General features: G+C 39.4%; 2 protein-coding genes across 2 annotated transcripts; both read left to right on the top strand.

Moving 5' to 3' along the window:
• Positions 1-1303: 1303 nt before the first annotated feature.
• LOC112273668 (photosystem I reaction center subunit IV, chloroplastic) lies at positions 1304-2236 on the top strand. Its single transcript, XM_024502701.3, has 2 exons — positions 1304-1720; positions 2056-2236. Exons 1-2 carry the CDS (start codon positions 1421-1423, stop codon positions 2158-2160), a joined length of 405 nt encoding a protein of 134 aa, XP_024358469.2. The 5' UTR covers positions 1304-1420; the 3' UTR covers positions 2161-2236.
• Positions 2237-6227: 3991 nt separating this feature from the next.
• LOC112273349 (uncharacterized) lies at positions 6228-15331 on the top strand. Its single transcript, XM_024502013.3, has 16 exons — positions 6228-6368; positions 6572-7083; positions 7295-7571; positions 8017-8330; positions 8694-8885; positions 9051-9875; positions 10149-10243; positions 10344-10403; positions 10712-10800; positions 11096-11546; positions 11790-12004; positions 12349-12414; positions 12517-12587; positions 12769-12826; positions 12991-13246; positions 13577-15331. Exons 2-16 carry the CDS (start codon positions 6647-6649, stop codon positions 14224-14226), a joined length of 4056 nt encoding a protein of 1351 aa, XP_024357781.1. The 5' UTR covers positions 6228-6368; positions 6572-6646; the 3' UTR covers positions 14227-15331.
• Positions 15332-20601: the final 5270 nt, after the last annotated feature.

Genomic DNA, 20601 nt, shown 5'->3' with positions numbered 1-20601 from the left:
TCTTTTGATGACTTCGAATTTGAATAATTTAAGAATCCTACTTAGTTTATAATAGGATTTATTCATGTTGATATTCTTGGAAGTTTAATATAGGATTATTCCTATTTTATGGTTATTAAGAATATTTAGTATTTTCTTCTTTGATATGTAAATACTATTATCTTAAAATCTATTTAATCATTGATATTTATCTTAAGAAATTATTGATTTCTATTAGCCTAGTTGGCTTAATTAATCGGATTAACATGTTAGAACAAACAATCAAGTTAGATCATATGAGGTAACTTAATTTAATTAAATTAATTCAAGTAAGATTTTCTTTTGAATAAAAAAACCTTTTTTATATATGTATTTGTAGAATATATATATATATATATATATATTTATTTTTCTATATATCTAAGATTAGATTCTTGAATTAAAATAATAATATCATTAAAAATTCTAATATTAATTTTTTATAGTCTAATTTAAATTATTAATATAGAAGATTAGATTCTACTATATATTTTTTTATATTAATAATCTACATAGGATGCAGTTATGTACTTCTAAGATTTTTAAATTAATTTTTGCAAGTTAAAATTTACTTCTTTATCAATTTTAGTTTCAAAAAATTAAAATAATAATTATATTTTATACTATTTACAATTGTAAGAATAAAAATGAAAAATAATGTATGAATATATATATATATATATATATATATATAGGTATTTTTGTACAGATAAAACTGTAATAAAATAATAAATTGGTTCATTTCATAGCATCTTCTCACTTTACACTATATTTCAAAGGAGATTTTATTTTATTTTATTTTATTTTTTTCACCAAACGAAAGAAATTAGTAATATTTTTAGTGAGAACTTCTAGGAGTATAAACTCTTTCTTTTGGATAAAATTTTATTTTTAATTTGGATAATTTACAATTTCAAAAGAAGCTTAACAAATGCAGGTGCAATGACAGTAGCGGCGGAGCAAATCAAACAGGTGACCGAGTGGCAAGCCATCGGCAAGGATGGATGGATGGATGGATGGATGGATGGATGAATTTATGGATGAATTTATGGATGAATGGGTTGATGGGGATGAAGAAAGAGAGAGGCGTGGGGTGGGGACTGCAGAGAGGAGAGAAGAGAAGAGTGAGAAGAGGGGGAGAGGGTGGATACGAGCTGTTATCCGTGGAGTGGCCAATGGGGAGGGGCAGTATCGATTTGTGAGGGGATAAGGCGAGAGAGTGCACATGCTCGCCACGCTCCATAACCACACGATTCCTCCACCCTCCATAGCTGTGACTCCCGTCTATTGTAATAGCAGCAGCAGCATTCACCCTTCTCCTGTCTGTTTTTTCCCCACGCAGGCTTCAGCCTGTGCGTTGCATCCATTCGCCTTGTCTTGTGTAGTAACCCCATCTGTGGATATGGCCACCGCTGCTTCCAGTTTCGTGGGCGTGGTGTCCAACGCCATTGTTACTGGATCCGCCACCTCGTCGATGTTCCCTAGCAGAGTTCAATGTCGACCTGCAGTGATGATGTCAAGGCGCAACTCCGGAAGGATGGTGGTGCGGGCCGAGGAGGCCGCCGCCCCTGGCGCACCTGTTGCCCCTGTCAAGGAAGAGGCTAAGCCAGTCATTGGACCCAAGAGAGGCAGCGTCGTTAAGGTTCTGAGGCGCGAGTCTTATTGGTTTAACGACACCGGCAAGGTTGTTGCCGTCGACCAGGTAATTCCCGTTCCATCTCCTCCTCGACGTTGAAAGTGGCTTAAGTATCAAACATTTCTCACAGTCACCTTCTTGCTGGTCACCACAGCTGATTTTTGCTAATTCCTTGATCTTCGTGTGGAACTTATTATTGAATGAATAGTTCATCCTGATCCTATATTTTGATCAAATAAGTGTGAAGAGAATCCTAGCCACGCCGTAAGCTGTCTGCATTGGCTTCAAATCGAAGCACCAGTTTGACGAATTTGGGTTTCATCAGTCTTACATGCATACATCTTCTGATAGTTCTTCTAGAGGTAACCACAATCTCATACATGTTAATTGACTTGCTTCAGGCACCTGGCGTGAGGTACCCCGTCGTTGTGAGATTCGACAAGGTTAACTACGCAGGGGTTTCTACCAACAATTACTCTCCTGATGAGCTTGAGGCTGCTGAATAGATATTTTCAGCCAGAGCTCAATCAGATATCTGTATTCGTTGACAATTTATCTGTAAAGGTTCCTAGTTTTGCGTAATATTTTTCGGTGCTAATTCGAGTGTGCAGTAACAAGCGAGTTGTAGTCGTTGTTTTGTCATCTGTGTTGAAGAGCACATTATGGGCATTTACAGCTATCACTAAGTTTGTTGTGTCATTCGATGGCACATCACCAACCTAATGTCATTATGTCATGAATTTCTCTCACTTTATTCGTCAAAATATCCCAAATGCCGTGGAAGTGTGACGATTAGTACTTACGTTCCTGTAACGCCCATGATATCGATGACAATGTACTATCAGCGACGATCAGTCATCCAGTAATTGTCCACACTTGACCCTTGTTTCACCGCTCACTTTGCAGATTTTCTTAGCACTATCCGCTCTAACAGGTTTTAGCGCACCTTTCAAATATGCAATCGAAACTGTATGTGGATTACCTCTGCACAGCACCTAATGTAACAAGTAACGGACACCACTACTAAACACCTCAGTTAAATCTAAATTAAATCATCAGCCAGTACTAATGTCCACACAGGTAATTAATGTAACATCTGTCTACATTGCATCTGAATGTGCTACAATCCCTGTCTCGAAGCTATGTCGGTAACTTGGAAAAATAGTGGTGGTATCTCGGAACACTTACCGAACAGAGCGAGAAGGCATCTGTTCACCCTCTCGAAGCCAATCGTGTTTCCACAAGTAGAAACTGTTACAAATTTTTTATCATTGAAAATTCCAATTCACCACATTTACCTGTTCCATTATCGCAAACCCTGCAGTGTGCAATATGTTCTCATTCTAGATTATCTGCAACACTATCAACCAATCCATCTACTCTCATAAAATCTATTGCTGTCGAAATGTTCCCAACACCGGTACAGGACTGCATCGAAATAGCGACAATTTGCAATGTCAGGCGTTGAAGATGCCAAATCTAACACTGAACAATAGAAGCGGAGATTCTGTCGGCTAATGAAAATAACGACATTTTAGTAAAACGCGAAAGTATTCTAAACCCCCGCGGAGGATCGATCGTACGCAAGTGATGAGTGAGAAATCTTAACTTAGCATCCCTCTCAACAGGGCCATCTAAACAGATTCTTCGCGTATTTTATGTCCTTAACAACAAGAAAGAAGAAAGCCAGAGCAGGTTTAGAATTTCTTATGCTTTCTATCATCACTTTTTTCGCAAAAGAACAATTGCGAAGAATTCTTATTACTAAGGATGCCAATGGCTGAAAAGTTTGGAAAAAAGGTTTCGAAATATACCTTATTTTCTTATGAAATAGCAGAAAACAACTTAATAATTTACTTCATTTATATCTACAAATAGAGTGCTAGGAAGACATCCAGAATACTGTGATTATACTTTTCAAATTCAAAATTTTAGTGTAAATGAAATGCGGGACATGAGAGGTGTCCATGCAGTAAAAAGAGGGTGTCCACCTAACGGTTCCCGTAAGAATACATCAAGATATAAAATAAAATAAAAAAGTAATACATCAAGCTCACAAAAAGAAATAAATTCAAATTATTCCCATTAACTAATAATATAAACTAATATAAATTGCAATAATTTTGATTGAAAATTTAGAATGTGAAAATCTTTTATTTTGCTGTAATTGATTGCTCTTATCTAGTAGTTACAATTTAGATTCCCTTAGTATATAATTATTTAAAAAATTGAATGAAAAAATATTATTAATTCTAAATTTAAAATATAACAATTGGATTTTTTTTTAATGTTTCTCGAACAAAGTAGACAAAGTAAAAAACTGATTCGTCTTATAATTTTGAACTAGATTTAACCAGAAGATAATATTACTTACTTGTTTAACCTAACAGTTCAAATTTTTTCAATTTTTGTTAAGTATGTGTATATAGATATTTACACATACATACACACACACAAATATATCCTTGTGCAAAAATATCTAGTTACATTATAAAATTAACTACTGTCTAATGCTAACAAAATATGTTACCAAATAAGTAAACTCACATCAATACCAATGTAGATTATACTAGAGATACATGTTCTTGTGCATCAAAATGTTAGAAACAAATTTTCATACAATTCATAGATCTTTTGTTTGTTTTCAGGACATAAGTCTATTTATTTTAAATTATATATATATATATATATATATATAATCTAATAATTAAAAAAAGAAAAAAACTTGTATTGTTCATTGATAAGAAAAAGATAAGCTTTTTTTGATATTCATATACTTTTAAAGATTCTATGTAAGAGTTGGAAAATATTGAATAAATTACTGTATCATTATCACAACTTTTCTTTTTTTTACTTATAAATTAATATTTTGACTTTACAGCCAGAAGGAGAATTTGTTATGTTTTAAGATCTGTGTTTCTTTTTATCAAATACCATTGTTACAAAAGTACAATAAATATTTAAATATAAATATAAATATATATACTTCATTGAGCACATGTAGAGTTTATTTGTTATATCAAACATGGATGAATATTTAATTAAGTTTGTTGTTGACTATTTTAAATGATTCATGGTCTTAACTATAAAATAAAATAAAATAAAAATCATTTTATGTTCTTCTGTTATAGATTTATTAGGTGTTTTGTTCAAATAGAATAACAATTGATTTGTTGGAATTTTTGATAAGTGGCATCAGTTTTCATATTCTGTTGTTTATAAATGTTTTTTCTTTATAGTTTCTCACTTGCTTGCAATCTCAAATTGTATGGACTTACACATTTGAATGAAGTTTTTGTAAATGTTACATTTTAATAAGCTGTGGGATAGGCACACGCTGGAAGGAAAGGCTCAAGGAGAATGAGGCTGAAATGGAATGTAACATGATTGGCAGAGTGGCGGAAATCCTTGTGCAGGTCTGGGAACTCTATTCCAGGGCTACTGAGAATGGTGTGAGAGAGGAAGGGGAAGGAAGTTTAGTAAGGGACTTGCATGGAAGAGAATCTGGCGGAGGAGGAGGAGGAGGAGGAAAGAGGAGGCCCCATCCTGGAGTGTGTGCTGAACCCTGAATCGCCACCGTGTCCATGGGCGCAGCAGCAGCAACACAGACAGTGAGTGGTTTTACTACTACAACTACACCGCCATCCCCAGGACGGACGAAGCTGGGTTGGGCTTGAATACCCTCTGGACTGGAACTGGGTTCCGGACGGGAGGGAGGAGGGGGACGAGTGTCGTTCCAGACAGACGGACGGGGGACGAGAAACGGGGAACGAGGGGGGGGGGGGGTTTGTCCGCGGGCTTCGTCTGCCTGGTCTCGGTTTCTTCAGACTTCGGTTTGGTTTGGCATGGTATGGTATGGTATGGTTTCTCATGACTGTGGACCAAATCCCAGGCCATGCCTTCTTCAAACCCTAGCCAAACCTCTCGCCATCGCCATCGCTATCGTCACTTCCCCATCCTTCCAAACCATCTATCCGCATCGCCCTCGTTACTGCAGCACCCTCCTTCCTGCGCACTCACGGCCGTCGTCCTTGTCATTTTCTTCGATCAAATTTTACAGCGTTCACCGATACCCCCACTCCCACCGAGTGCATCCATTTGCTCCTGCCAGGTACGCTACTTGAAATTGTGATCTTTTTGCTTGCGTGCCAGGATTGTGAGCTAACTTTTTCACCGTACTCATCCTGGGATGGCGTTAGTCTACACAGTTCCGGCTCCTGGTCGCGAATTCGTGATCTGATTACCGGAGGAGAGGTTGATTTCCGTTCAATCTGCTTGACTGCTTGCAGTGCTTGGGGTTTCATCCTATTTATATTGGCACTGCGAAACTCCACTGGAAAATACTGTGAGGTAGTATGATGAAATGAAACTGTCCAGCTAGTATCTCAGCTCTTACTCTGGACCATGCAGATCACACCTCCTTAGCATCTACTTGCCCTGGGGGTGGTCATCCAATTATGATAGGGAATAATTGCATCCTTGCGGTGTTTTAAATTCTGCTGCTCCTGTGCTGCATGGTAGGAAGCTTAAAAGATGATGTTAAGTTGGAGGGATGGCATGGCAACATTAATGACAGCCACACATGAATTGGTTGATCAAATTTTGGAGTAGGGAATGCTAGACTGTTCCTACATGCATGATAACAGAAGGCATTCCTTTATTCTTCGTTGTTTAATAACAACACAGGAGTTCGGCCAATCGCGCATACTCTCAGGTATCACCCTGCTCCCTTGCTGGTAACCTAATCCTGTGTGCCCAGGTGCTTTGTACGTACTTGATTTTTGGAGGACGGAAGGCGATGCCGAATGGTTCTTCTGTACATCCTAGATAGGAGGCAATAGTAACGGCTAGGGCCGTGTCAAGTGTGATTATCATAGGAATGGCATCATCTAATGAATTTCCGCACTGTGGAGTTAGATGATGCATGGTCCGGGCTAGGGCTGGGAGCATGTTACAAAGCTTGATGATCGAGCTGAAGGAGATGAGCTAGCGATGTCTGTGGCACCGCTGTGGTGCCGTGGTGGAAGGATGGCATCCATTCAGAGGTTGGATTCTTCGAATTTGAGCAGTGCCGATGCTGTCCTGGAAGATATTGGCGGAGTTCCGCATCGGAACTTTGGTGCAATTTTGGACAAGTTTCACAGTTTTCGAGATGGTCATGAGAGTCGGGCGACGGGCGCAGGCGGGTCGCCTAGTTCCCACGGCGAGGCTTCGGTTCTGACGAGTGTGTTGTTTCTGGAGAGCGTAAGCTTGCCAAATGCGAAATCGAATGCGCAAGTGGAGCTACGACGGGCGATGAACGCGGTGAGCGGTCATCAGAGTAATGACACCAGTTTGGGAAGCTTGCAGTCGAAGCCGCTGGAGGGTTGCAGCGGGGAAGAGGTCAAGCGGATGAGGACGGGGCTGTTGGAGGGCGTATCAAGAGCGAAGTAAGTAACGGGAAATGTCATGAACGGGATGTGATATTGTGCAGGAATGGAGAATGGGAAAGCAAGCGTGGTTGTGTTTAAAGTCGTGACTTTTGGTTGCAACAGGGCCAAGTATGTTTGTTGCATGGAAGCATGAGGTAAATGAGTTTTGTAAGAGCTCTATAGATGGTATGGCAGAGTTTTGAATGCTTGTGATCGCGTGAACTGGCAGAGAGCGCGTGCGGCACCTGTCAGAGGCTGTGATCAAGCTGGACAGATTTCTGTATGCAATGCAGTCTCGGAAACGGAACAGACTGGAGTCGGTTTCACACGATCGAAATAGTCTTGGGCGTGGTCAGAGAGGTGCATCGTCGGGGCACTTGACGAAATCGAGTATCCGCTGGTCTTCGAGCAGCGGTGAGGGTTCTGGGCTGCAGAAGGGAGGAGGGTATAAGAGTAAGAGCGGAATGATTAACAAGCGAATGCGGACTTCGTTGGCAGATGCACGGGTAAGGCCACAAGCGTGCGAATTGTGTTTGCGGAATGAGGGGATTTGGATGTCTGCATTGAAAATGCATGTAGGAGGTAGTGAGGTGTTATGACTAGTGAGTCCATACGTAATAGGGAGGCTCTCAAAACATTCCTGTTGCTGTCGGAGGTGCTGAGGGATTTGCTATTTACTTCGAATTGCTCTATAGGTTTAAATGTTAATGCGATGTTGTGCACTTTTGTTACGTCGGAGCTGCCAGCCTGTGTGCTTGAACACTCGGTTTGAGGAATAGGGAATGCTTTAGATATTAGTGAGACATTTTATGGATGCGCTTTCAAGTGATACACACAAGATGTCGCGTTTGAATGTGATGTGATGTTGTACGGTTTGTAGGATGTGGGATTGACGGGGATTATAAGTGTTTAAAACTGTTCATGCTTTATGATTTGGGGGTCGTCTTGCAGCCTGAGGGACGACCGAGTAATCTGAGCGTGCAGCGGTCTTCAGGGGTGCAAGAAAGAGAACGAGAGTGCCCAAGGCTGAGTAGCTTTACCACCACTCACTCGGATGAAAATGAAAGAGTTTCTGTAGGAGGGGGAGGGCGATATGAGAAAACAAAGATGAAAGGTCGAAGGTCAGCTACCATAAAGGCGGAGGCAGTCATGGTGGGCAGCGCCAGCGGTGGCACGGATGAAGAGCGGGAGCACAAGGGTAGTGCTCTACATCATCGTGGTGCTGTTGATGGTCGATCGCGTCCTAGCGAAGGCCATGGTTACAGGTTGGGTGGTTCATGATTGTTCATGATTGTTTCTGTTATCATGGATGAGTGTTGGATTTGAAATGGATGGAGAGGCTAATGGAGCTGATAACATTTAAAATTAGAGAGGTATATTTTTGTCATAAATGACTGGGCCGTGAACCGAAGTCTCGCGGTAGGCATTACACTATCTGAATTGATTGCAAAAAGAATGTGACCTTGGGGTAGGATGATGTGCGGATACGCCTTGTTAGCACTAATCAGGGACTGTCATTGTTATCATGGAAGATGATGGATTGGGACCATATGGGTTGGAGGATGAGTGGAGTGCTAAGTTGTGGATGTGGTTGACGGGGAGCTGAGCTTGGCGCGTGGATTGGGCAGGTCGGTACCGTCGGGGCCTGTGCATGGCACATTGTCTGTGCAGAGAGCAGAAGCTGTTTTGCATATGGGGAACAGTGGAAGCATACGGGGAGGTAACAAAGTGGAGGTGGATGGTTCATCTCAAGGCGTAGGGAAAGTGGATCGCTCTATTTTGTCTGAGCGGGATCGTGTGAATGTGAAGATGGGAGTCAAGTACGAGATTTGCTGTGGCTGTTGGTTGCATCAATAGTGATTGGAATTGTTATTTATAGGAACGAGCGTAATGGTTTGCGTTGCAATGGTGAGGTGTATTCATAGTGATTTTACTGGTGTTTGCTAGTGTGGATGAATGGATGTGCTTTGGGTGAGCTATTACAGATTGGTTTCTCGAGATGAAGTGCGCGTAGCAGGTCCTGGCGTAATGCCGAAGGCGAAAAGGTCAAATCTGGTTGCAGGCAGCAATCAGGCTGGGCATTTAGGTCGCTCGTCATCAGTCATAGATATTCGGGAGAAGGCATCAGTGATGACCAGTCCGACAAAGGTGCCGGTGCCGTCTGGCGCCTTGAACAGGAAGGGATCAGCCCCGTCGCGGTCGTCATCGCCGCCGGTAGCTTCTTGGGGGAGCTCTCGACCTCAGAAGGTGGCACGAGCAAGACGCGTGAACCTGAACCCGCCTTTAAGCATCTCCGTTCTTGAAAAAGAGGAGGCGGACGGAGGCGTCAATGCAGGCCATGGGTTGAGGGATGCAAGTGTTGCAGGTGCGGCTTTAAGCGCAAGGGCGATGCCTTTGGGCGCAGTTGGGGGGTCGACCTTTGCAAAACGATCATCGGTTGGGCAGTCGAGTGGTTCCATTAAGGCACAGTCGGAGCGAGTGTCGGTTGCTGTGGTTTCGGTGGAGTGTGTTGATGAGGTGGCGAAGAGCAAGGAAAGGAGCCGGAAAAGAGAAGCGGAGGAAGGAGAGCGTAAAGCGAATGGAGGGAAGGAGAAAACTGGTAGTGTTCTGGCGACGATCAAGAAGGAGATGACATTTGCAGAGGAGGGTGGAGGTGCGGACGGAGTGAGACGACACGGACGGACTGGAAGGGTACCCGTGACACCGCGGTTGGTGGCGGTGAGCTCTTCGTTTGAGAAGGTGGAGGTGTCACCCGTCAATACGAAGTCGACAAGGAGTGGAAGGGCTGCAGTGGAGACGAAACTGGGCGGGTATGTGCGCTAAATTTGGAGACAAGGTTGAGGTTGTGCGAGTGATAGTGCAGCATAATGAATTAACTGGAATGAGTGGGGAATGCTTGTTTGCTTGTCCTAATTGTGGTTCTGTTTATTTGTGGTGCAAATTGGTTGCTTGCTGTGGAAAGTGTGTTTAACCTCCAGAGGCTGTTTTACATAATTCAACGTTGAGATGTTACGTGTGGAGGCTTCGTAGTGTTGATTGTTTCATGGATCACTTATGAGAGCTTTTTGGATTGGTGTATGCAGAGTTGGGCGTCCAGGCAGTAAGAAGGGCAGTGCTGATCGAAAAACTTCTGCCAGGCCGAGGCGGTTACTTGGCAACGTCGGATCTGAGATGACAGGTGTGATTTGATGATTCTTTTGAGAGATAGTTTTAGTTATGAATTTGAAAATGTTTGCAATGGAATGCAGGTAGTGAACTGAGTTGTTTTTTTTGGACAGAGGACGATGATGACCATGAGCAGCTCTCCAGAGCAGTTCAGCAAGCTGTGGAGTTCAGTGGTGAGACATCGTTTCGTTTGAAGGGACGCAGGCTTCGGATTTGCAGCTATAGTTTTGTAACATGTCGTAATTCAAGACTTTTATAGGTGTAGAATTCCTCATGGTCGTCTCTTGTAACATTTTGTGTATGTCATGTTATTTCAAGGCAGAGTTGAATTTCTTTTCAGTTCTGAGAAACTCTTACTGTTAGTATGCGATCATTTACTTCAACCGTGATTTTCTTTGGATTTGATAGGGATTATACTTTTTTTTGTGGATATTCCTAGGACGATTTTGCTTGTATTTATGTTTTTCATGTGTTTATGCAGCATCAGCGTGCTCCAATACTTTCTGGAGACAAGCAGAACCGTATTTCTCTTGTGTGACTTCTGATGACCTGTCATTTCTTCATAGACGAGTAAGTTATGAATTAAATGCATCTCTCTCTCTCTCTCTCTCTCTCTCTCTCTCTCTCTCGTGCGCGACACCCACACACACCCACACATACACACTCATATATATATATATATATATATATATATATGTGTGCGTGTGTTCCGTTAGCTTTTGGCATCGATACATAATTGTAGCGGGCAGGTTATATTTGTTTATATGTTGTGTGCATGGCACAATGGAGGTTGCGATGGTATAGGTTTTTTGCGTTCAAAACTGTACTCAAGTTTCTCAAGCAAGGTGTCTGATGTTGTCTCCAGATGGCTGTGTTGGGTGAAAGCAACGCTATGTCACAATCTCAGAGTTTAGAAGGAGCAGTAAAATCTGCAGTTATTAGTGACAGACCTTTAGGGGGTGACGATGTGAAAGATTTGATCCAGACTAAAGAGCAAAGCTGGAAGTATAGGAATTTCAGGAGAGGCAGTAGCAGGCAATGGTACAACAAAGTCTTTCCATTGTCACAACTGCTACTGTCTGCTTTCATTAGCGAAAGGCAGGACGATGGCAGTGAAATTGTATATGAAGAGGTTTGCGTGGACCAAAATTCCAATTCTCGTCTGCCTCCCAGTACGCACACCGAAATGGATATGGATGTTGACAGCGCGAAACCCGTGTCAGAGTGGTCGAGCACAGGGGCAAGACAGGAAGGGTACAGCGAAGGGTTACCCATGTCTGGTGGCCAAGGGTGTCAGGCGTGGGATGAGGATCAAGGTTGGCTACCAGATTTAGCGAGGGTTTGTATATGTTTGGATAGTGGTGGATAATGGGTAGAATGGGCGTAATTGCAGTGGAATGCTTTGGGGTGTGCATCTTTAGTGCATTTGCAATTGGTCCAGAAGAGAATCTGCGATGCGACATTATTAGTCTGGTTGTTTAAGTTAGATGGACAGCAAGCAGCAGTTTGTGGATGAATTCAGTGTAATGACGAGATGTTAAACTTCGGTGATGTGACAGATGGAGAAGATATTGTTCTTGTGAATGATGGAGACGAATCAGCTGGCTCAGATTGGGGTAATGACGCGGAAGTGGTTGGTAGGGATGTTGATGCAGGGTGTGGGAGGGTGATTGAGAACTGGTCCGTGGAATGGGAAGAGCAATATGGAAGGATGAACCTGGACGATAGGTTAGCGGTGGAGCTAACCAGCATTGGGCTGCTACCCGTGCACGTGGTAAGTGTTCAATGCATGTATCTTAGAGACGACCAGGACGCTTTGATAATGAGTGGTGTTTGTGAAGGAATTAATCTAAGTGTGGTTGTAGGTACGGATGGCATGTATGCTATGATTTTGCAGTCGCGATAGTTTCTGACTTCCATTTTTAGAGTTTGGAGAGAGACGGGTGTTGTTTAAAAGTCTCTGATGCCCCCATTATTACTATTCTTCTTCTTCTTCTCCTTCTTCTTCTTCTTCTTATTGTTATCATCATTATTGTTTACAAGAATTGTTCATCGGTTTTCTTACTTACTTTTTACTTTTAATTTAATTTAATTTTTTGGCTATGGTGAATGCAACAGGATGACCATGAGGACGATGATATTGGTGAAGAGTTGAGAAGACTGGAAATTCAGCTTTCGGAGCAAGTAAGAGGGATTGGATGCAGAACATGTTTATAGAATGTGAAGTAAGAAATGTATGTCTTGTTACTTAAATTGCACTAATGGCGTGTGTTGATTAACGTGCAGGTTTCAAGCAACATGGAGCATTTGTGCAGACTTGAGAGTGCTGTTGTAAAAAATAGAGCGGTTGAGGAAAGGTGGGATCGAAACCACAGTTTTGATTTTCCAGTTCGCTTGGTGTAAGTTTTACCACTGCTTAGGCGGTACTTCTGCAATATGTATCAAGTACTTTGTTCGCCTGTGCTGTGAGCAGAATCATGCCTGTAAGTGATTCGACTGTTCGAAGTTGATTCTGGTTTCATTGGAGTGGTTTTGCAGAGCACGCGAGAAACTCGCGATGGACAGACTTGTGGAATCGGCGTGTAAAAAGAAATCGGTAAATATCTGAAAATGTGCTTGTTTAACTTATAAATGTGAAGTTTTAGCTGTTGCAGAAGTCCTGCTATTTTGAATATAGTTGTGGAGCTTCACAGCCAAAACTTTGGCTTTAAGCAGTGAAAATCTAAGTTGTTGACAATGTATGCGTGTCTCGGATTGCAGGGGGGTCGTTCCAGTAAGGGAGCTGCTGCCAAAGTAGCAAGAGCGGCTGCACTTGCGTTTGCTAAGCGAGTTTTGATAAGGGTCCAGAACTTCGAGGCTGGTCACAGCTGTATAATAGACCCTGAGTTACGCGAGCGACTTTTCTGTGTTTCACCCAGCCCAGTGGATGTCAGTGTCGATGTTACCATGGATCCGATTAAGGCTGGTGGTGCTGGGGCAGTTAGTAGCGAGGGGATGACGTCACTGGGAGCTGTAGGTGAGTTAGTATCGCATCGTGAAGATTCTGTATGATGCATCTTTTGTTATGTGAATATTTTCTGACGATGTTTTTTCCTATGCGCATGGAGGTGTTTGTTGCTCGCAGTAACGTGATTTCATTTTCTCACGAGAATCCTAAACCCTAAACCTGCACACTACAAGGCAACATATTTCTCCAAATCAGTTTGTGAAAATATTGTGTTGATGATCTGTTTGCCTACCAGCTCACTTGAACGTTCAATTCGTATCATAGCTGGGTTGTTTTCCTCCTGAACCATGCCTGGTGGAGCAATGTTGATAGAAATAATTGGTGAGTTACGTGCTGCAGAATCAGGGAGAGGCTCCTATGATGGGCAATCAGCTGCTGTGGATTGCGGTCATCTGAAAGACGGGGACTGGACGTCTCGAGCTAGAGAACGAGAGGCCTTTCTGGAAGATGTTTCTGATGTTTCTGGGTATACAAGCACTCGTGATGTGAATAGCTTTTGCTCGAATGGGTTTGGGGGTATCAAGGGTAAACGTAGCGAACGAGAGAGGGATGGAAAGGGGAAGGATGTAGGGTCAAGGCCAGGTCAAAGCAATTCCAAGGGAGAGCGGAAGATGAAGACGAAACTGAGGCAAAAGACAGGACCTCTGTTGAGGTCCGTCCAAGGGTTGGTGCCGAGGGCCGCGGAGCAGCACTTCGGCAAAGCCAGATTGCTCGATGAGGGGCATTCTGCGGCAGCAGACAGCCATGTGGCGAAGGATGAAGTGATGTCGAGTTTACCAGCATTCCAGGAAGCGGCGATGGAAGCTGAGGGTCAAATCGACTTATCAGCAATACCTCTGCCTGGAATGGAGGAGATGAACATGGCTCAAGCGGACATGGGGACTTGGCTGGACTTTGACTTGGAAGACCCTTTGCAACAGACAGACGACTTCCTGATGGGACTGGACGTCCCGATGGATGACTTGTCGGGGCTCCACATGATGATGTGAGATGCACGGTGGAGTTTGGCCTCACAAAGGTTGGCCTCACGAAGGTCTTGGATCGGGTGCAAATCCTCAAACTATGGGGAATGGGTGTTCTGCTTTTCACGGCTAGGTGTGAGGTCGAATAAGGGTTGTGGTGGAATGCCCACCATACTTGTACATTTACAAGGTTGAGATTGTAGGAAATTTTTCACCAGATGTAGGGTCACAATTGAAGGCAAGCCATGCAGTGGGATGTGCCCGAAAGTAACTTGTGACATTGGCTACAGATAGGATACTATCATCTTGTACTATAATTTCTTGATTTTTTTTTCTTTTTTCTTTCAGCGACATCTATGAAGATTGGAGGTTTCTACAGTGAAACTGAAGACATTTTTGACACCATGTTTGACTGAAATGAAATAGAACTGGGGCTCCCATGTAGATTTTTGGAAGAAATTTTGGCCATCGGGGTCCAAGGCGAGGCTCTTAATGAGACCAATACACCAAGCAGTTTTGCTGTATTCAAAACTCGGGTTGGTGCAAGTTGTACGAAAATCTCCATTAGTTGTCGCCACTCAAATTCTTTGCCGGTCAAGGCTAATTATGTTGACTAGTTTGCCAGGTTGTGGGGTAAATAAGTGGCTTGAAAGGTTGGACCCCGAACCATGAGCATTGGTGACATATATTATGAAGTGTATGTTGGGTGGCTGTTGCCGCCGCGTTTTGGCCGCAGGGAGTGTATTTTGTGTTGTATCAAGGTCTTCCACGGCTCTGTCCTCGGCATAAGCTCCTTCAGGAGCAATTTTGCCATCAGAGCATTCATTTGGGTTTCAGGATCTAGTAACTTGATCCCGCCATTGGACTGGGGTTGAATTAAGGATGTCCAGCTCACTTTGGCCTTGCACCGCATGTCCCCTGCTTGCGACCAGGTGTAGTTTTGGATTAAAGAACGCACTTGGTTGATGGATTGGAGGTGCTGGCTCTAGCAGGAGGCTACGTACCAAATGGAAGAAAGTAAGACTTGATTTGCTATTAAAATCCGGCTGGCAAGTGATAGCCGTTTTGTGCTCGAATGAGCGAGTTCCCTTTTTAAAGCCATAAGAGCAACTTGAAAACAAATTTCAGCAAAGACCCAAACCCCAATTGTAAAGCTTAAGTACTGTATTGTACCGTCTGGGTCTAACCAATGCAAGTTTTCAACCTCTTACCATTTGAATGGTTTGGCTTTGTTGGTAATTCTAATGGCTGTTGACTTGTTCCAGTTGATCTGGTTTCTTGCCACTAGTTTGAAGGTGTCTAGGGCTTGCGTTGTACATAGTAGATTTTTGAGTGTTCTAATGAGATATAGTTTTGTGTCGTCTGCAAATTCTTGATTTGTGATTTTGGAGGTGAGCCCATGTAGTGTGATTCCTTTTGCACCTTCTACATTTTTGACAAGATAGCCAAGACAATCTGCTATGAAGAAGTAAAAGAATGGAGCCAGTGGGCATCCTTGTTGAACTGATTTAGTCAGTTTGAAAGGTTCATTAATGATTCTATTGAGACCTTTTACACACCATGAATCAAAGTAGAGTACTCTCATCCAACGGATCCAAGGTATTCCTTAACCTAAAGTGGACATGGTGCCTTCTATGGTGTTGTCTGAAACTGTGGAGTTGGAATTGTGCTGGTCTTGTACATTCTCTCCCGAGAAATTGAAAGTCTTGTCATGACTGTGACCTCCCCTTCCAACCAATTGAATTTTGGAATCAGATTATTTGCAAGAGGGATTTCTAAGCATGGATGTGTGGGGTATAGAAAGATGATTCCAGATTGATGGATATGAGGTCTGGTTGTGGTGCCTCTGCTGCCAATGTTCTGCCATGTTTTGGTTTCTTGTTCTACCACACAGCATTGGTTTCATGCCTTTGATGTAGTTGTGATAATTGTTTCTTGTGTTGTTTTTTTCTTGCCTTGTTTGACTCAGGTGCAATTGGCTTTGTTATGGCTCAACTCAAGGCATTGATTGCTATATTGTAGAATACCTTTGTATTCCAGAAAAAATTCTTCCTCTTTTGTAGTCACTGAAATTAACAGTATAATTGAGGAAAGAAGTTTGACATTTTCTACAAGTACACATACTTGCAGTGTGGAAGATTTCTTCAAGTACTTTTTCTATTTCCCAATTTACACTACCTTGCCTATTTCTGCACAGATGTTTGGAGAATGTCCTATAAAATATGTCATGTAACTTCGAGAACCAAATTCATATATGAATCATATATATATATATATATATATATATATATATTGTACTAATAGATCAAACTGAGGCTTCTAGAAGTTGATATAGAGTAAGTGTATGTCAAAGTTTAATGGGCTAAGTTGTACGGCTCCTTTGGCTTCCTCCTTTGTGGTAAAGGTGAAGTCAAAGTATTCTCTTTGTAATATTTTGATGTAATTGACCATCATCATGGGATCAATTAGGTTAATATTTATCTATTCTTAGAATTTGATTTTGGAAGAATGCTTGGTGGAGACATTGCCTATTAATATGCTATCGTATTGTGGTTTGGCTACTATGTGAAAATAATAAATATAAATATTTAATGTAAAAATCATTATACAATGTGGTAAGAACCATATTATTAGATTTTAGTTGGTTACAAAATGTGATTAGATTACTACTTTGAAGTGGTTTGTTTAAAAGGGCTATTATTGAAGTTGATTTTATGTTGATAATAGTTTATATATTTAGAGCCACCTTTATGGAGCATTGGTGATTCTTAAAATCTTATTTTGTTTTCTTATTTGGTATTTAGGAAATATATTATATAAATCTTATAAGAAAAAGGATTGGAGAGGGATTTTGGTAGAAAAAAGAGTAGTTTGGGTATCCATATAGATGAATAGAGATGGATGATGAAAATCTCCATTGCTACTAGCCAAAAGGCATGTCCAATGGGCTTCAAGGAGGCTCCTTGAGGCCTTACTAGAAATTAGGGTTATTCTTTCAAGGTCATTCAAACTTGGAAGGCTAAGATCAAAAAATTTAGATTTTTGTCTATGGTTTTGGTATAACTTTTGTATCATTTTGAGTTTTTATGAAAGGGATATAGATGCTCAAAGTTAAGGTATTGGTTTTGTATCTACTATTGCTCTTTTGTACATAATGCACACATACAAGAAGCAATGAAGGATTGGTGATTGTGGTTGGAGAAAGCACTTTTTTGGCTATACTTTTTATATAATGCTTGATGAATTCTAAGCTAAGATAAAGGAATTATAAGAAGTTGAAGTCAACACTTATAATCTAAGAATAGTAAGTGACTTGATTTACTAGTAGTTATGTTTTGAGCTATATCTTGAGAAGTTTGATAAGATTTTGGCTAAAAATTACCAAAAATATATATTATCATGTTAATTAACTTTATATACAAATGTCGTGGCATTTAAAGTTTGGGGTTTTGAGATATAGAGAAAATAGTATTTGGATTCTTGTAAATTAGAGATTAAAGCACTTGCTAACAATTCTAAGATGCTAAATAATTTTTCTTAGATTTATGGTTCATTTTTTTTGTCATAAAGCTTAAGGATAAATTTTAAATTATCTAGAAATTTGAGAAAAATTGAACATTTGGATCAAGAGATATAAATTTCTAAAGTTTGGAGAGAAAAAATCTTTTATAGGAGAAAAATATTTTGAAAGGATTTTACTACAATTTGGGCATTTTATATAAAGTGAAGGGATTTTTAGAAGCCAAGACTTTAAATATATGTTAAAGATAGAGATATGGAGCCATAGCAAAATTATGATATAAAGATGGATTTGTAAGAGGATTATAGATTTTCTTTGAGCTTATGGAAAATCAAACTTACTAACAAATAATTACTTATAATTTGGTATAGAAAAGGATGTTAGGATATTTCTATATGCTTTAGAAAGCCTTATGTATAAAGCTTCTTAAATTTAAAAGGATTTTACCAATAGAACATCTTTTGATACTATTGTATTTTTTTGGCCTATATAATAAGAATACATCATTTATTAGAACTTGTCCAATAAGTTAAAGCTAAATTTTCTATAGCTAGTTACCTGATATATTTTTAGATAGAAAATCATGCCATACAACAACATACTTGGCTTTTGATTTAGTTTCTTGATCTATACAAGCTAAGGTATCTATGGATAGAATTGGTCATAGTTTGAACCATAAACAAGTATTGAAGCTTAAATAGTCTTGGACATACCAATCCATGGCAATGGCGAGATAAGTACCATAGCAATTATTGTAATTGTGATCATCTCTAATTATTTTCTATGAATTTCTAATAATATTTAAATTTTATTATATAATATAAAATAAGCAAAAAATTTGAAATTACAAACAATACCAAGTTTTAGGATTTAGTGGTACTATGCATGCAATAATTGCTTGTATGGTTTCTACTAGTCATCAATCCTATGTCCTAATGAAACTCTTTGTCTTTTTAGCTTAAAGATGGTTGACTCACGAGGTACTATAATAGTCAAATTCTTTCTAGGCTTAATATTTTCAAAAGCTTTGTCAAGTGTTGTTAGTTAACTAAGTTCATTTGTGTACTACAGTTTCATAAACTAAGCTATTTAATTTTAATATTTTATAAATTGTTTCCTAAGGTTATGTGCTAACTTCATATACTTAATATAATTGCCTCATTCTATGGCTTGTTAAAAATTATAATTTTCCATAGCTAAGTTTTAGTTAAGATACTTAGTGCTCCTCATCAGGTTTTGCAAAGTCTTGCAACAGCCTTGCTTTTCGCAGAAAAAAAAAAAAAAAAAAAAAAAAAAAACCTCAAGAGCTATAATTCAAAATATTTTGAATTTTTTCAAAAATATTATTTTTAATAAATATCATAGTTTTTATCTAATTTAAGATGTTATTGATACTTTTTATTATAATTAATTAAAATTCTATATTTAAAAATTATTAAATAATATTTTAAAATTAAAAGAATTTACCTCAATTAATTTTAAATTTATAAAATTTCAATAAGACCATTAATTTTTTTTAATAGTTTTTTTTTGGAGTTTCATATAAGCTTAAAATTCTTGATAAATTCAAGTTACATTGGTGGGACTTAGATAAGATTCATTTAGAAATAGATAACATAAAAGAAGCAATTGAACATATGAAGGTTTAGAAAACCTTATGTATAGCTAGAAATTTTAATTTTATTCTTTAAAATATCCAAAAACATATCAAATAGATTATCAAAGAATTAAGATAGTTCTTGGAATTCTACTTACAAATGAGAAAATTAGCACATATAATTAATTTGCACAAGGTTACAGATCTAGTACTTACAAAATCAAATTTTGTTACTTGCGACAAGATAATTTAGAAACACTCATTCTAGTATACTTGACAATAAACTTTAGATAAGTTCAAAAAGACCACCAATATTGGTTCTAATGTAAATATAAAAGAAATAAATTCTTTGAATGCTAAGAGTGGAACATCTTAGAATTGATGGTATGTAATGAAAATAAAAGATGATGCATTTACATTTTTGCTATAGCAAATCAATTTTTGAATCTAATTGGTACAAAAGTTTAAAATTAAAATTGAATTGTAGCAATGAATAATATAGATATTTTAGAAAAAAAATTGAATCAATGAAATCTTTAGCATAATAAGATTATATTCTATGTAAATCAAACTACTTATTTGATAAACAAAAGAGAAGAAACATAGGAATTAAAAGAGAATCAAAAGACTAGGAAAATGATACAAAATTAAAATCAAAATCAATTCTTTTTGAGAAAAATTTATATAACACAATCAAAATGATTATGGATTTTCTAACATTTCAATGTTGGTATGGCTTCTTTGCACTAAACAAAGGAGATATGCAATAAAAAAAAAATGCACTATCTAGATAATACAACAATGAAAGCAAAAAATTCTATTATTTGTATGAAGATAAAAGAAAAAATATCACAATTATCCTTGAAATTTGCCAAAATATCAAGAAGATCCATGTGATAATTGCAAATCTACCTTTCAACATAATAAGCTTTAATCTTCTTGTTTTTTTAGTTGCTATTGGGGCCCAAAGCATGTGCAATGCAAATTTTAGCATGGCACTTTGCATTCACATCTTGAGCACCTCATGAAATGGATGCCACCTCTGTTGTTGCAAGTGTGGGTGCACAAATGAGTTACATCGACTAGTTCTGCTTTGGCCTTCTCCTCTTGGTAACTTTGTGTTGATCATGGACCGCGGGTGTTCTAGCCGCATGCAAGAAGCACAACACGTAGTAAAGGAGAAGATGGCAGGCCAACATCTAAGGGTGAGCGATCCTTTAGTTAAACTTCATTCGAGTTAGCCACAAGTCCAAAAGTTACTCAGAAGTAGAGCAACCCGAAACTC

The sequence above is a fragment of the Physcomitrium patens genome, chromosome 20, assembly GCF_059467195.1.
Source record: "Physcomitrium patens ecotype Gransden chromosome 20, ASM5946719v1, whole genome shotgun sequence".
Taxonomy (NCBI): domain Eukaryota; kingdom Viridiplantae; phylum Streptophyta; class Bryopsida; order Funariales; family Funariaceae; genus Physcomitrium; species Physcomitrium patens.
The sequence above is the reverse complement of the archived record's forward strand: the minus strand, read 5'-3'. Positions and strand labels throughout refer to the sequence as shown.